Source organism: Penicillium hordei, assembly GCF_028827395.1.
Source record: "Penicillium hordei strain IBT 12815 chromosome Unknown utg000001l_segment0_segment0, whole genome shotgun sequence".
Lineage (NCBI taxonomy): Eukaryota > Fungi > Ascomycota > Eurotiomycetes > Eurotiales > Aspergillaceae > Penicillium > Penicillium hordei.
The window spans coordinates 284,484-301,084 of NW_026623142.1; the positions used below are offsets into that span (position 1 = coordinate 284,484).

The 16,601-nt window shown below is 46.8% G+C and overlaps 6 protein-coding genes across 6 annotated transcripts; 4 read left to right on the forward strand and 2 right to left on the reverse strand.

Moving 5' to 3' along the window:
* Nucleotides 1-329: 329 nt before the first annotated feature.
* N7537_000104 (proteasome assembly chaperone 4 family protein) lies at nucleotides 330-1,087 on the forward strand (the record flags this gene model as incomplete). The annotated part of the gene is made up of 2 exons (XM_056891162.1): nucleotides 330-545; nucleotides 839-1,087. 2 exons carry the CDS (start codon nucleotides 330-332, stop codon nucleotides 1,085-1,087), a joined length of 465 nt encoding a protein of 154 aa, XP_056756157.1.
* A 3,884-nt stretch (nucleotides 1,088-4,971) lies between these two features.
* Nucleotides 4,972-7,344, forward strand: N7537_000105 (transcription factor domain-containing protein; the record flags this gene model as incomplete). The annotated part of the gene is made up of 1 exon (XM_056891163.1): nucleotides 4,972-7,344. The coding sequence occupies one exon, from the start codon at nucleotides 4,972-4,974 to the stop codon at nucleotides 7,342-7,344; it is 2,373 nt and encodes a 790-aa protein (XP_056756158.1).
* Nucleotides 7,345-8,175: 831 nt separating this feature from the next.
* N7537_000106 (putative isochorismatase family hydrolase) lies at nucleotides 8,176-9,115 on the reverse strand (the record flags this gene model as incomplete). The annotated part of the gene is made up of 4 exons (XM_056891164.1): nucleotides 8,176-8,266; nucleotides 8,332-8,551; nucleotides 8,631-8,943; nucleotides 9,026-9,115. 4 exons carry the CDS (start codon nucleotides 9,113-9,115, stop codon nucleotides 8,176-8,178), a joined length of 714 nt encoding a protein of 237 aa, XP_056756159.1.
* Nucleotides 9,116-12,086: 2,971 nt separating this feature from the next.
* Nucleotides 12,087-12,464, forward strand: N7537_000107 (uncharacterized protein; the record flags this gene model as incomplete). The annotated part of the gene is made up of 2 exons (XM_056891165.1): nucleotides 12,087-12,122; nucleotides 12,285-12,464. The coding sequence occupies 2 exons, from the start codon at nucleotides 12,087-12,089 to the stop codon at nucleotides 12,462-12,464; spliced, it is 216 nt and encodes a 71-aa protein (XP_056756160.1).
* A 1,048-nt stretch (nucleotides 12,465-13,512) lies between these two features.
* N7537_000108 (uncharacterized protein) lies at nucleotides 13,513-13,917 on the forward strand (the record flags this gene model as incomplete). Its single annotated transcript, XM_056891166.1, has 1 exon — nucleotides 13,513-13,917. The coding sequence occupies one exon, from the start codon at nucleotides 13,513-13,515 to the stop codon at nucleotides 13,915-13,917; it is 405 nt and encodes a 134-aa protein (XP_056756161.1).
* A 671-nt stretch (nucleotides 13,918-14,588) lies between these two features.
* On the reverse strand, nucleotides 14,589-16,226 carry N7537_000109 (uncharacterized protein; the record flags this gene model as incomplete). Its single annotated transcript, XM_056891167.1, has 4 exons — nucleotides 14,589-15,241; nucleotides 15,312-15,891; nucleotides 15,987-16,079; nucleotides 16,161-16,226. The coding sequence occupies 4 exons, from the start codon at nucleotides 16,224-16,226 to the stop codon at nucleotides 14,589-14,591; spliced, it is 1,392 nt and encodes a 463-aa protein (XP_056756162.1).
* Between the last annotated feature and the right edge of the window lie 375 nt (nucleotides 16,227-16,601).

Genomic DNA, 16,601 nt, shown 5'->3' on the forward strand with positions numbered 1-16,601 from the left:
GTAGATATATGTTTTGAATGGGAAACATAACTAATATACGCTATCAACAGAGAATACTGCTAAGAGCTATCATTATATCTCTAGGGGAGGAATTTACAAAGAGGTAAAGAGAGCCCTTGCAGATGATTTTCTGCCAGCAATAATAGCTCTGGAGCCAATGGGAATTAAATCATGCGTGGCCATTGTGGCCCACCGTAACGGCCCCAGGGCGGGGATTCGATATTAACTGTTCCGACTTTCAACAACTTGTCTGAATACCATTCTCGCGTACATTTTCTTTTTAACAACATACTTCTTCCTCTACACCGAGAACGAATACAACAACAAATATGGCGACCGAAGCTCCACCAGCCGTTTCTTTGGCGGACCCCAGTGTCAAGCCTCAAGAGATCTCCTTCACCTTGCCCAAAGCTTTGCATACAACAGCACATGTTCACTTGAACTTTTTGGGCCATTGTGCCATGATATTTCTAGCTACCTCATCGCCAGGTGATTCGGGCGGCTCTATCAAACCAATGGGAAGCTTCGTCTATGCGATGCCTGATGTAAGTACCTAGTTTGGAATTCTTTGTCATTTTTCAAGGAAAGGCATCGTCATTTTCTCATACCATATTACATGGACAAGGGATTGTTTGCATAGCTTCAGAATAGCTCTTCCATGTTCAGTTCCAAGTGGAATATGCTGCAATCTGCCGCGCACCACCCATCTTCAAGCTCCAATCAGACAGGAGACCTGTCGCGCTAAAAGGATTTCCCGCATCTAATAATTGGAATTTCCTTGTCTTTTTTTCCCAATACAACTATTTGCGTTTTCAAGACATAGCTGACATTTATATAGCGCACTTCATCCAAGTCGACAATATCAACAACGCTCTACACATCACCATCTAGCATTGAATACACAGACCGTATAGCCAAGATCCTGGCTCGACGGTTCTCTATCCCGGTCTACGTTGGCTGTAGTATTGACCCACATGGGATGGGGTTGGAAGTTGCGGAGGAAATGGAAGGGCTGACCAAGATCGTCAACGTGATCATGGAGAAATGGGAAGAGCACAAGCAGGAGATGGCTGAAAATGCTAAATAAACGTATGTTGAACGAAATATGCAGCTTTGTTTCAATCATCCATTGGTCTAAAATCAGATACGTAATTGGAACCATTACTCTTTCGCCTGGTTTTTCGCCTGGTTTTGATCGAATTTTTCCTCCTTTTCTTTCTTACACAGGTACTCTTCTTACTATACCCTGATTGTCTGCTGCCTGGAAGGATTAGTGGTATCCGAATGAGCATAGCATGACCTTTTCACACTGACCGGTAATGCGAGAACAGCCTCCCCAACCAACTTGAACACAGCCCAACTTTCTACTGATCTCAATCCCAACCAACCAAGACACCAAAATTAGCCTTAGCAATAGCCCCCTGCAGAAAGGTACCATAGAACCCTCTGGAATTGGTCGTCTACTCGTCAGCACGGAAACTCAAGGACAAAACCAAGTTCACAAAGCCGAGACAAAGCAACCTTTTACAGCGAACACTGACTGCAATTCAGCGCCTACAACGCCTGCTACGCGGACTCCGGCGCTCCTCGACGCCACAAACTGGAGCGAGTCATGCACCAGGGACAGCTAGGGTACGATCGTCGGAGCAAACAACCTCGCCATGTACGACACGCTATTTAGGCAGCTAACCAGTAGCTCATGCTATGTCGCTACACCCGTTGGAGCAAAGGGCTAGTTCTTGAGCCGCCGTGTCCGCGTTGTAGAAGGCATGGATGAATACCCTGGATACACAATTTTTTATTCTACCTTTGGTGGGCGTGCTTTGATTTCTTGCCGGTAATTGTAAGTATGTGAGCGAGGCCTATGCGAGGGTATTATCAATGACCTTGCTACAGACTCCGAGAACCCACTATTAGGTCCCGATATTGCGTCAGTTCGGCTCGGCAAAGCCGAATCCTCATCCGAAGATAAGCGTGCAGAAAAGCTTTTTATGGGCTAATCGTGGGAGTGGTTCTCGTAGCACATGCAGCGTGGTTTGATTCACTGAGGAAGGCACCGGGGTATGTACGATGCCAGCGTATCCTCGGGGGCCGATCGGAGTTCATACAATATTGCGAGCGACAAGTGTCACGGCCAACGTGTTGATGTCATTGTTCGGGGATATACCACTTTCCGGATTTGGATGGTATGTTCCGACAAGCATAAGCAATCAAAGAAATCAGATTGATTCGTCGAATCTAAGACATAATATAGCCAAGCTTTAATTGACGCATGTGAGACCTTACGTGCCCCTTGCTTCCAGGATACTATGTATCTATGTTGTGCTTATCACAGATATCGGGGTTGCATCCTGTTGTGGACATAGATCCTTTAAACTCCGCACTAGCATATGAACACTTGCATAGCCTCATATTTGACTCCTAACATGTCCATGACTAAACCCACAATGAACGAAGAACCTTAAAAAAAATCAAATCCTTTCCTAGGAAAAAAAATTCCACCATCTACTCGGTAAACAACCCGAAACGTCTCAGATCTTTAATGTAAACCCCCCCCCCCGTTTGATCTGAGACACAGCCGGGCCGGGGACTAGCACACGGAAGACATCGGGAGTCTCAGGTTGACAACTGGTGACAGTTGTCACGCAGAGCAAATCGGAATGACTCGGTTAACGGGTGTTTCATCCCGATCGTTGTCCCGCTGTGGGGCGTTGACCCATGAGCAGAACAATTGAATTGTTATCACACTATGTGTTTTACCGATGTACTCCGTAGATTGAATTATATTGTCCATATTGTATGTATGCCGTTACCGAATTGAGGTGGGCCTAACCTGGTTTATTCCTGACAGAGATCCATGACTGCATTAGTTGAAAGTGGGGGGAAGAGAAGATCACGCTTAGGGCGCCTAGGTATATTACCCTTTCTCCGACTCGGCCAAGCTGCGCGTCTGTTCCCGTATATGGACTACCGATATCAACACATTTGTGAGCTCAGAAGTCAATTACCGCGATATGTATATACAATATAAAATTAGAAATGAGGGCGGCAATTGATAGTCGCCACATGGAAGTGTTCCAATTGGAGCCCTCCCAAATGAGAGGATACCAAATCAAGAGGCTGCATATGGCAGTGGAGGAAGTCCGGTACACCGCAAGTTCAGACACCTGCTAGCTTGAAACTAGGCATCAACCAACTCCCGTATTTCTGCATGCATTCATTGGGTATATATGACAGGTCCATGCTTTACACGTGCCACTGCTGAACCCCTGCATACTAGATGGAGAATAGTTCCGGCACGAACCGAGTAAACTGTCTTTCCGTTAGGGTTAAGCGTTTAGCTGCAGGCACACGGACCTCCTGTATCCAAGGATTGGAACATGTCGGTCTTTGCCGAGTTGGGAATGATAGGTTCCGAGGTGCCTTGGTTTTAATTTGACAACATTCAATTTAAGTTCATCGGCAAAAGAAATTACAGTCACGAGGGATGTGTTTGGGTTTCAGAGCGAGTTCCTAACTCCTAATCTCTAACCGAGCGGGGAAAAGGAGGCTCGATGGCGACATTGGGGGCGGAGGACATCTGGATTGATTCTACAAGGTCTAAATGTCGCCGGAAACTTGACAGGGGGGTTTATCTTTTTTATGTTTTTATTTCTCGCTTGATGATCCGACCGGAGAAGTTCCGAAAATACTCCCGGGAGCTGGCAAAGGTTAACAAAAAAAACTAAGCGGCTGAGGCTGTCTGTGCCCCAAGATCCTTCCTTTTTTGGTGTTTTTTCCTTTCTTTTTTTGTTTTATTTCCCTGCACAGCATTTACAGTCCACTATACTCCGTACTCCATATCCAGTAAAATTTAAGCATGGAATAAAGCACCAGTGGTATTTCATTGGAGACATTCTCCGTCAGTGCTCGGCACCAAACCTAGATGGGATGGAACCCCGGAGCTTGTATTGTAATCAAAGAGATGGCTTGGCAAGGTAAGTTGGATAGGAGTACGAATAGGAGTACGGATAGGAGTACGGAGTACGAAGTACTCCGTCCTCTGTATATGTTGCATATACATATGTAGCAAAGGATATAGATATAAAGCATCCATGGGAATAGGTTAAAGCTCGGGACCTCGGGAAAGAGTGCAAAAAGAAAAAAGTCAAAACGCCAAAGGAAAAAAAAAAGGTCACGAAATCCGGGCCAACGCATCCGATTCCATGTGGTCCCGGTGCACTTCCGAAGTCGATCATCAGGGCTTGTGCAGAGGGGCGAGATCTTCGTGGACCACGTATCCTCTTTTCCTTCCCTGTTTTCTTCTGGATAATTACTTCCTATTAACAGATTAGCCAAGTGGGACTACTTCTTTATATCCAAGTATCCAACACTACTGCCGATCTCGGGCTCAATTTCATTGTAATATCGGTTTAAATAAATGTACATATGCACTATTGTCCGTAGAGGGAAACGTAGTATCTCGGGTCCGATCCGTTGAAGATTCCTTAAATCGCAGATGTTGGAGAATTTCTACGGGACACTGCTAGAGTTAGGTAGATCGTAATACTCTTCGTCGATCTATAGTTCGCTTTTTTTTTTACTCTTTTTTTTTTTTTTTTCTTTTCCCTTTTCCTCTTTTCACCCTCTTTTTCCCTTAAAGGTTGATTTTACATTCCCCAATCTCCCCTTTCTTCACCCGGATTCTTTGATCTTCATCTTTCCCAACCTCGGCATTTGCGTACACGATCACCCCGACCTTTTAGGCTTATTTCTTTTTTTGTGTTCTATTTTATTCCTATTTCACCTTTCTACATCTCAACAATGGCTTCGCAGTCTCTATTCGAATAACACAAGGGAAATCGAAATCTTGAATGCGCCTTGGGACTGTGGCGATAGCCCTTATCTAAAGTCACCTCTAAGATTCTTACCCCGACTCTGCCTTGAATTTGTTTCCCTCATATTTGTTCTATTTACTGGAATACATCCAACATGCAGCCCTCCCCTTTTCGTGGTAATCAAGGCTACGAACTGCCACCCGTGCAGTCGGTGACGTCGGGCGCATTCCCGGCTCCCGCGCTGCTTTCCGCTCCGCCGAGCAGACCTGACAGCGGGATGCGAATGTCTCATTTACTGCAGCCTATGCCCTCGGCTGTACCTGCGACATCACCGTACCAGCGCTTTTATGACTCCGCCTCTGGGTCACCGGGTGAGACGGCGCTTCCCGATGCCCCACCAATGAGCTCAGTCCCAGGTCTCTACCAACCCAATCCCGGGCATGGGCAACAGACCGCCGCGCAATTACAGCAGAAGCGCGCGTATCGCCAGCGTAGAAAGGACCCTAGCTGCGATGCTTGTCGCGAACGCAAGGTCAAATGCGACGCATCGGAGTCGTCCAGTTGCACCGAATGTAACAATCGCAGGGTTCGCTGTCAGTTTACCAAAGAGACGAACCGCCGCATGTCGTCTATCAAACAAGTCCAGGATTTGGAGAAGCAGTTGCAGAGTACAAAACAGCAATTACAACATTTGCAGACGGGCATGATGCGGCCGGATCGCATGGCCGATGATGATGAAGGCGTCTCGCAGCCAATGATCAAGTTGCCTGAGATCGAATATCGACCTGTGCGCCGTTCGAAGGCCCCTATCCCACAGGATTTCTCCGATGTGCGGTCTAATCTCCGCCATTACGGTCGTGGCATCTTGAAGGTGCCCACTCCGTACCGCCAACAGGGTGCAGAGTCATTGGTGACTAGAAATTCGCCGGAGCTGCCGCCGAAGGATCTAGCAGATCATCTACTGGCCCAGTATTTCGGTTGCATTCACTCGGTGCTTCCGATACTTCATTGGCCCATATTCATTACAGAGTATGAAAAGGTTTATCGGTCGGGGTCGTTGTTAGGTGTCTCGACTGAATGGGCGGCTGTGCTGTTTGGTGTATTTGCCTGCGGTGCGATCCACACGAACGAGCCGAATCGGGAAGAAGAAAGCAAGAAATACGTTCGCACATCCTGTGGGATTATTGATGTTTGGCACGACAACTTCAACTTGGATCGGGCTCGTGCGGCGCTGCTAGCAAGTATTTTTCTCTACGAGGTCAATTCAAAGTCGGCTAGTTGGGTGTGGATTGGCTCGGCAGTACGTGTGGCTCAAGAGATTGGGCTGCACATCGACTCTGGACCGTGGCCTGCAGTCGAAGGGGAAATGCGGAAGCGTGTTTGGTGGGGGTTATACGCCTGGGATAGATTACTCGCGCTTGAAATGGGGAAGCCGGTGTTAATCAACGACCAAGATTGCGATATCGATCTCCCATGTCCCGTGGACGAGCATTACATCACAGAAGGAGGCAACATTCCAGACAGTCAGCAAACTACGCCCTTGCTAGCTACGATCCACGTCGTCCGGTCCATCGGCCAACTCACACGCACCCTGCGCGCAGCAACCATCAGCCCCGCCACCCTGGAGACCTTCGAACTCCACTTCAACACCTGCCTCGCAACATTCCCCTCCCAGTTCCACCCGAAAACCGACCAAGATCTCGACCCCCGCTCCCTCGCCCCGGTAATCTACCTTCAAAACGCCCGCCTGCTCCTCCACCGCCACAACATCTCCCCCTTCTGTCCCGATATCGTCCGCGCTTCAGCGATGGACTACTGCGTCTCCACAGCCCTTGACACCGCCAATATTCTCGCCCGCTGCATGCGCAACTACCCAACAAACCCAGGACCCCAATGCACCAACGATCCCCGCTCCCACTTCGCCTCTAGCGCGGGCTCCCTCCTCTGCACACACATCTGGCGCTGTACACTCCTCCTCCTCTTCCGCGGCGAGTATGCCGGCGCTCTAGCCTGCGTACAAGCACTCTCATCAATCGGTGATGTGCGCACCGTCAATGCAGCCTGCGGGCGATACCTCGCCTTCTTCCTACGACGTCTCCTCGTCCGTATCCGCCCGTCCGAGGGCCACATCCCCGATCTCGACCGCGACGAAGAAATGATGGCGTATGTTTCGGGCGATATGCAAGGGACCACCGACGGTAGCTGGGTATGGCACGGTTCCGAGACGGGATCTCAATTGGAAGGAATGGGGAGGAGTGTCTCGGGGCCGACATCCCCTCACCATCGGACGGAGATGGAAATGGATGTTGAGTGGGAGGGGTGGGAGTGGATTGAGAAGACCGTGCAAGATCTCTTTACCGAGCAGCATCAACAACAACAGCAGCAGATGACTTATGGACGGGATGCCCCGATGGAACAGCCGAAACTGGAGACATCTTCTTCTACTCTTGCGCCGGAATCGGCTTCTGATACAGACAGACGGTCGAGTTCGGCACATTCACGCATGACGATTGCTAGCATTATTTGAAGCGGTGTGTATATTCTTTTTTTTCTTTTTTCCCCTTTTGCTTGTCTCTTGTTTCATTGCATCAAGCACACGCCGGATTTCATATGCGATGTTTATTTTCTCTCCGTTTTATGCCTTCAATGCCTCCAACGCCTTCGCCTACGTCACCAACCATCGCATCCATGGATATCACTGCATAGCTCCATCCGGGGTGTATGTGTATAGTTCTAGACCGGGTCTAGAGCTCCAAGTTTTTATATCTTCCTTGCAAATATTGCATTGCCGATACCCATGCCCAAGTACTTGTTTATAGCCTTGTTATTTTATTCTGTATATATTTACAAACATATCTTATTCCGAATGTTTCATCTTGCATTTGTTTCTGTGTCTTTACTAAACCGCATGAAACAAAAATAGTCCACCGCTTATGCGACCTACGTCTTTCTTGGCAGTCATTTTCAAAGTCATTTTAGATGTCTTTGTAGACATCTTTTTCTCTGGGTATTTTCCTACCTATGCGTATTGTAGCTACAATATAGGTGAACCCCGTTTAGAATACGCAGGCCGACATTTCTATGTTATAACCTTTGACTGGGCCTCAACATATTGACCAAGCTTGAGTTAACTAAGTCTACTTTCCAATGACTGGATGTTTGTCTTGATAATTGGATTCAACACTATCTTGACAAGAAAGCTATATACCCAATCACCAAGCCATTTATTTTTCGAATTTTTGTCTTTTTTTTTCTTCACTTCTCCCGTTTTCTTCCTCCGCCTCTTCACCTCTTCACCTCTTCACTTATCCAAATCCGAACCCCCTGAAATCTCACCAATCATCCCCATTGAACAGACTTAAATCAAAGTCCCTTCAACAGGGTAAAAGGTACCATTCTGAATAGATCCAGCGTGGTGGCGGGCAGCAAGACCGTAAGCAAACTGGTACCTAGAGACAAACAAAAGTTAGCAATCTCGACACTGTAGTAGGATCAAGAGCACATATCAACTTACTTATCAAGGAAAGGCAGAACCTCAGTGAGACCAGGAGTTCCCCTCCAATCACGCATAAGATCACAGACAATACCAAACAGACCCATGAGCGTAACACCAGCCTTCTCCATACGACGATTCGCATCCTCGGCAAGTTTAACATCGAAAGTGCCACTCGCTTCGGTGTTGGCGAAGACTTCGTAGCCGGCATCAATAAGAGACAAAGCGAGGAAGGAGGTGCCTGTTTTAAATATCAGTATTTGTGTTTCATGTTGCTTTCTTTTTTCGTTCTCCTCCCAGGAATAAGCATCTCCACTTACAAACTTCGGTGACAATACCAGCCATAATCAACTGCTTCTTGCCAGTAGCCTTAACCGCAGCGCGGAAGTCCGCATTATCCCAAGCATTGACCTCACCCTGACGACGGACGAAGGTCGCGTTGGGGTGCATGTCAATGATCTCCTTGAGCAGGAGACCGTTGGGACCTGCGTCCGAGGAGCTGGTCAGGACAGTTGGCAGGTTGAAGACGTTACCGAGGGCAGCGTGACCGAGGATGTTGTTGCGGAAGTCGTTTGTGTTGTAATCACGCACGAGTTGGGCAAGACCGACTTGGTGGTCGACGACCAGGAGGGCCTGGGGTTGTTCTTGTTAGATTGGGAACTTCTTCTTCTCTGGATAGGAATAGCATTTGTTGTTCTGGGGGAGGTAAACTCACAGCGTTGTCCTTGTCCAGTCTGTTCCATGCTTGCGCAGGAATGGAAGCTGCGAGAAGCAGGGCTGCTTTGATTCCGGCGGAGAAGTACATATTGACTATGGGCTTTTGGTAGATGGAGAAGAAGAGGAACTGTGCTTGTCTGAGGTGTTCTGGATGATCTCCTAGAGCTGGGGATGAGCTTCCTTTTATACCTCGAGGTCGAGGGTGGCGCTCTTGGATGGGCTGAAGGTCGTGATTCCTCTCGTGGGTCTCATAATTATGACAAAGTGCTCGCGAAGATCCCGTTCTGCTTACGTCGTTTTTTATTGCCTCTTTTCCCGTGCTATCCGTGATGGACTTTGTCTGCTGTCAGTGCTTAAGGTATCCATGAATATCTTGGCGTACAGAAACGGTTAGACTACTATACGGGGAACCCGAGGGAATGGTCACATTGCACATTTGTGATATTATGAGATCGTGACAGAGCATTAGAGACTTCATTTTTCGCCCCCTTTGTCCCGATCATACAGGTTAGCGTGCAGTGGTTTTAATCCGGTGTGATGGTACAGATCAAGTTCAGGCATTGCTTGCAAAGTTTGGGATTCGTTTGAAATCAAAACGCGGTTTAATCCAGTACAACAACTTTTTTTTTTTTAATTTCGAACAATAGCTTTTTAATTTAGGCTCGCAACTACAGCCTTAGTTAAGATTCACTTATTGAGTCAATATGAATGGGAAGGAGTACCCTAAAACAGAGACCCCGGGAGACTACGCGTGGATACTAGGGTTCTACCACTAAGGGTCTGGGTATGGTCGGTATATTCAAGCTGGTCTCACTTTACACCATTCGAAAACTGCTTAGTTCTGTTAATTTATTTTAGAATTGAAAGCATAGCTTATCAAGATTGCGGATTGTGGGGCGAACCTTCTAGATTGAAGATTGTTGAACGGTTAGATGACACGCCGAATTGCAGGCTAGCGCAATCAGATGCATTTATGTTGTATTGCAAAGATCAAGTTTGCACGATGAATCACCACAAAATCCCCCCAAGTAGCTCGAAAACCAAAGCGTTTTCAGGGCCCAGCAGATTCACTGTTGAGAACTCGAAATTAACTGGAAATTGGATTAGGGACTCTCGGTCCAAGCCGTCGGCTCGGCGGTCCATAGAAAGAAAAAACCGCTAAGCCTGCAGGATCGTTTCAGTGTTATTTGGCGTTATTTGGCGTTATTTGGTGTCTTTACAAATACACTATAAGCTGCCTGTCAGCACATGTCAGCACTACGGCTGAGCTAAATATGCACACATTATCCAAATCAAGCCTAGCTATTGAACTAGTCTATTTTTTTACATGGATCATACATATCCTTTGGTTGGGGTCCCAAAGTCCTGATTGAACCATCTCGCCGTCAGAACAGCTGCAAAGTCCTGCAGACACCACCAAGACATCAGGCTTGTAAAATTATATCTCCACATGTCTCACTCCCACCTAATGTCAAGCCTTAACATAGCCATTATGGAGAGCTTTTGTCTTGTGGCGACTGGAATTTTGTTAGGATGCGTAATCGTGGGACCCTGTTTGTGATTTAGCTCCACCTCTTTTCCTTTCCTCTCTTTCCCCCTGGTCAGTCTAGTCATATAATGTATTGAGGGTATAACGCGTGGACCTCCCTGTAGAGAATGAAATTAGGTCGGTTTTCCACTTGGTCCTCCGCTTGTCACCTCTGTTCCTAACAATACAAAGAAGAACGCAAAAGTAGTATGGTTCTGTTAGTTATCAGTTCTAACTGAGATTAGGAGGATAAAAACAAGCAGGGTGATTCTTACCGAGATAACTTTTATCTAGTTATTTATTTATTTATTAACATGTTGGAGTAGGAATTGTCAGGGTGACATGATTGGTTAACTGGAAGAGATATGTCAAACAAACCTTGGCGGTAGGCGTGGCCATCATTTTGAAAATGACAAGCTTAATTGTTTCCTCGTAATTATTACTCATTGTCACAGGTTCTGCCTGTATCGATGGTGCTCTGAACACGCAGTTTACAAAATAATGAGATAAAAACAGCCAAAACTGCGACGCTCCAGGTATTTCCTGGTTAGTACTAAAGACCTTTCCCGGGTGGTTAAGCCTCGCAACTTACTGCACTGTATGCAAATGTCAAGTAACCCAAATTCGTATTAATGAAAGTATGATAGACCAAATTGAATGTGCCTATTTCGATTAGAACAGTAACTTACTCGGTGACTGCTAGTAGTCGCATTGCTGCCCTTTGTCGACAAGAAAGGGAAAGATCAAAATGAGGAAGGTGCCTCGAAGCACTGTGTTGATTGCTGTTAATGTACTATTCTATGAGGGAGACAAATTGAACGTGGCGATCGAGTGCATTAATAACAGCGAAGGGACAAACTCCGTGGCGGCGGCCACCGCTGCTAACTCGACGATGAGCAGCACTAAACGTTGGCCCTTGACTGAGCGCGAGAGTCGGCTGCAGCAGATATTTCCGCCGGTGCTTGCTTTTCTACAGAATGCCATAGACTCTAATAACAACCTTTTCACTGCAGATGGTGACTCAATCTCTGCCATGCAGCTGTTAAATCCCGCACGGAGGGTGGATCCAACCTCGACTACCATGGATTTTCTTCTTCATAATATAATCCCGATCTTTGGTGAGAACTTTCAGTCCCACCTAGAAGATATTAGCACGGGCAGCTCAGATGCCATCGACGATATAGTTCTATTCAGATTAACTCCCATCCAATCCATGCTCTTCTCTTCTGTCGTTCCTACTAAAAAGACTATTCAACCAACCCTTTTTGGTGCGAGTCGAGAAGAGAGTCGATTAAGGAGTGGCATCAAATGGTGCATGGCTTATTGTCGGAGAGAACGGTGGATTACTAATAAACTGTGACTGCGATGTCGAAGGGTCTATCGGATTTTTATCCCAGCATTAAGACGGAAGAAATTTCTGATATGGCGGAACAGTCCCGGGCGAGCTTGAACCTGAAAATTGGCTCTAAATTCTCCTATCTTATTCACATTCTTGGAGAAGACATCCACACGCTCTTGATCGCTTATCAAAATGTATAAGGCACCAGCCGAGGTGCTACCGTTTGAAGTTTGTCCTACTGACTACACGTATTAGGAAGCCCTACATGGACAGAACACATTTGGAGATGGTGAGTTCAGAAATTCATGATGGACGAGGCCACTACAGCTCACTTACATGGCTAAGCAAACTTGACGTGGGACTCCCAGCCACAGAATATCTTACAGATAGCTTTGCTACATTATTGGAGCAAGATGTTCACTGACCAAGGTGTCAACAATCTTCACTGAGGGCAATGGTAGAGCAGCTGGTTGGCTAGCATGGTATCGTCTCCTCGGGGATGGTGGGCTGTTTTACGACCCTATGGCCCTGCGCAATTGGAGGGAAGTCGGAGCTCGTCGGGGTCCGTGAACTAGTTCATTGCGTTAAGGACACTTGTCGCTGCCTTCCAGGAAATGGATTGCCCTATCTCAATCCCTGAATCCCCATCTTCCATCCAATTTGCTGATCATGACCAAAATGGGGATATTGTTAAACTACAGCGGATGCCATCAACAACTGGAGCGGCCGGATCCGGCCTTTTCGCTAGCGTCCTGGCATCTGAACGACATAATCGACGTTGGAGCCTATATGCCTCGGTTGGCTTTATTCAATGTGGTCATCAATCTCTGTCACGGATTCCTGCAAATGTCGGTTTAGTATGGCCGACAAATTCAAGAATGCCTCTCCAAGTCGTCTGATTCCTCACCTCGTCTTCACACCTTCCCACTTACAAGCATTTTCTTCTTTTAAAACGCTTGTCTACATCCACCCCATTCCTATGCATACTTCTCAGGTTACGAGATAGTGTTTCGCCCGGTCGGTTATCAAACCAGTTAATCCTAGGAAATATTGCCGTTACAGATGAACGTTAGACCTTGCTTTGAAATACATCGAAGAACTTCCTAGATTGAGGCTCTTGAACGTCATAGCTCGGGGCGGGCTATGTGACTTTGATGCATAAGTGGTCATAAACAATGCGATAATGCAAGGCAGAGTCAGACGCTATGATAAATTAACACAAGATCGGCATAATTCCGAAAAATGGAGTATCTAATCGAAGGAGAACCAATTATATTGCTGCATAAGCGATAAAGTGCCCGGGGGTGGAGGCTGAGAATACATCGGAGGCTGTGTTCCCCGGTTGCCCGAGGTTGTTCTAATCGGGCTATACAATTCGCATCCTGCCTCAGTTCCTGGTTGTAAGATATATTTAAGTCCCTATCTCAAATATCCTTTTTTGTAGTGTTCATTATCACACTCTAGCACAGAAACATCTCCAATAAACATTCCCAAGTGCTATACTTGCCAGAACTATTTTCACTATATCTCACGGTAAATCTTGACCTCTAAGAATATTGTGGAATCCCCCTGACAGATTGTTAGTCCATTCAATTCGCTCAGGTCCCAAAATTGAAAGATGTTTCTCAATCTGTTTCGGTCGAAAGAAGCTAGGAGAAGAAAGGAAGAAGAGAAACGAGTTGTGAAGCAACAACAGGAAGACCGAAAGCGCCAGCAAGCGGCTGTCGCTGCGTCCAAACCCACCTACGTTCCGTACGATACCCCTTCCTCCATATCTACCCCGTCCACTACCTGGGGTGGTGGCAACTATGCCGATGCTGGCAGTAGCAATTACGATTCCGGAGCTGGGAATAGCACTCATCACCATTCCAGTGGCGGGGGTGGAGGCCATCATTCTGGTGGTGGTGGTGACAGCAGCTGTTATTCAGGCGGTGGAGGTTATTCAGGTGGTAGCAGCGGCGATTCAGGCGGTGGAAGTAGCAGCAGCGGAGATTCAGGAGGCAGCTCTGGAGGTGGCTGCTAAATTACTGCGTAACTATTGGTACAGGTATGAGTAGCAGCCTGGAGACCTTTGGCGGACAAGGGATAGTCAATACACTCAACTGGATATAAACATCGAAGCAATCTTTCCTATGACATTGTATATTGATAGGAGTCTGGCTACGTAAAAATGTATGGTATAGCATATCACATCATCAGAGAAAAGGTTTGCGCTCTTCTGCTAGAGTTGGCTGCCGCTACAGCTATGCTGGATGAGGTTCACGATACTCCTCACACTCTCCTCTCTGAATAGCAATATTGTTGGGGTCTCCCATTGGTCATATAACCTGGCCTCTATAGTAGTAGACTACTTTCCCTTTCCTCCTATGTTTAACTTCATGCAACTACGCAATACACTGCATTGTGCCTTTATGATCTCATTTACTAGATAGGTCTTACCAAATATCTACACTTAGAATACTCAATATTGTCGCCGAGACATCCATCTTTCGATAGATCAAAGACATACAGAACCACGGCGAACAGAGAATCTCTAACAATAAAAAAAGGACGGACAGAAACAGTCATTTACGGACAGTTCATGATTTGCGTAAGGCAATTGAGCAGCAGAAAATGGGAGAAGCCGGAAACAATAATAAAAGTCGAACAAAGGTAGCTAGACAACATTGAAGGACAAACTGATCACTTGAAGCATCACTCTTCAAGCGGAGGTTCCCTTCCATCTTTCTCAACTATGACAACCCCCGATGATATGACAGCATGATGGACCCCATTTTCATCTCGGTAGCGCCGGTCGTAGTCTGGAGGGTATTTTGCGTCGATTTCTTCCCACGACTTTTTTACTTCGAGGGATACCTTCCAATCTATCATCCAAGTTGCAGGCCACAGAATCATCACAACCCTTCTCCCTTCGAGAAACTCATTGTATACACCGGGGGCATTGAAAGTGGATGCGTCCCATCTGTTTATACTGTATGGGTTGCGGATGGGCATTTGGTAGGGGGCTACCTGGTTGGCATTCTCATCGAATTGGAAGCCAGCTTTTTGAAGAGAAAAGCGAACCGCCATCTCAGACGCGTTCTTGTAGCACTTTCGTATTCCCCGATAGCGGCTTCTGGTCTGATCCTGACTCAACTTTCTTGGAGACAAAATGGGTGAAATCAGGCTGGAATCATCAAGAATGTTGGAGGTGAATTGATCAATGCATCTCTCCCGAAGGTTGTAGGCTCGGGTCCCTGGTGTGATATCTTTTGCATTCAAAGGAGTATCATAGTCGGTATACGGCTTGTATCTGTTCAAGAGTCTGATTGTCGATGCACGCCAATGGTGGGCACCAGCCGCAGATACTAAGATGTGAACATTTGAGTAAGATGGGGTCCTCATTATACAATAGGTAGCGTAGGCCACAAGATATACCTTTGAGACCCTTTTGAAAGAGCTTATTGAGCTCTATACCGTACGGAGGTGGTAGATCGCTTCCACTACCATCCCAGCTTTCCCCAAGGTCAATGTAAAAGAAAGGGTTTCGGACAACACTTTCAAAAACATTCTTCAAGACTGTTGCTGTGAGGAGTAGGTGAAAGCGATCCAAATAAGCAAGTGGTGAAAATGAGGCTACCAGTGAGTCCCAGTCGTTATATAGACACCAGTCACCCAGGTAATCGATGATGGCTTGTTTGTCTTTTGCAGTCATTTTTGCCTCGGTCTCATCTGGGTCATTATCTATATAGTTATAGGTCCATTGGAACATGTCTCGATCCAGACAAGTAGCCTCCCAGCTAAGTGCCTGTGGATCGATACCTAACCACTTACTACCTGGGCTATAGTGGTCCGGTGGGGGCGATCTAGTTGGCGTTGCTTGTGGGTGTGGCATAGGCTGTTCATTATTTTCCTTCACTGCTTTTCTCACTCGTTCTTCAATGTCTAATTCCCATTGTGTGGCTTCCCCGCGCTTTGTAGCAGAGCCTGGATCGTTTACTTGAGGGCGGCATCGTCTCTAAACAGAATATTCCAGTCAGTAAGATTCGACATGCGACTAAAGAAATGATCAATAGGCCAAAAGAATAATCATGGGATGGCATCGAAAAGTACCTTTGAAGGACCAGCCTCGCTGTCTGTTTTAGGCGGCCGATCTGCAATAGCTGTAGGCTGAGCTAGAGTGGCTGGGTCGGTAATGGTGTCACCCTGTTGCTTTTGGTACGGTCAATATGTATACTTCGAGGCTATACTGCGTCTAGGCAGTAAATTGATATTTTGCATCCTTACCCCATCATCATCCTGCTGCACTAAGCTTTGTGCCTTGACACTGCCGGCTGCCTTTTTCCCTGCCATTTTGCTGTGTGGAGGGAGCTAGTTCACCGTACACGAAACAAGGTAAATTAATGAAGGAACGAGTTTTCACAGCGGGACTAGGGAGGGGCACCCGATCGTTTATGTATTTGGGACGAGCTTGAATTTGAGGGACGCTACGACAGGACGGTTTGATTTTCCATCAAAGCAAAATCTCCAGTGGGCTTTCTTTGTGGCCACTTTCATTGGCACCTTGCTGCGCAGTCTAGGTCGTTCGCCAAGACTCAAAATGTCAAAGAAACTTGAAACCCGAGACAACGGCCTCACAAGACCGCAAAACCCACTACCCAGCGATAGACGAGCTGGCTGTGTCTGAGATGTTTGAGCACTCTTACGAGCCGCCCCGATTTCCGACAA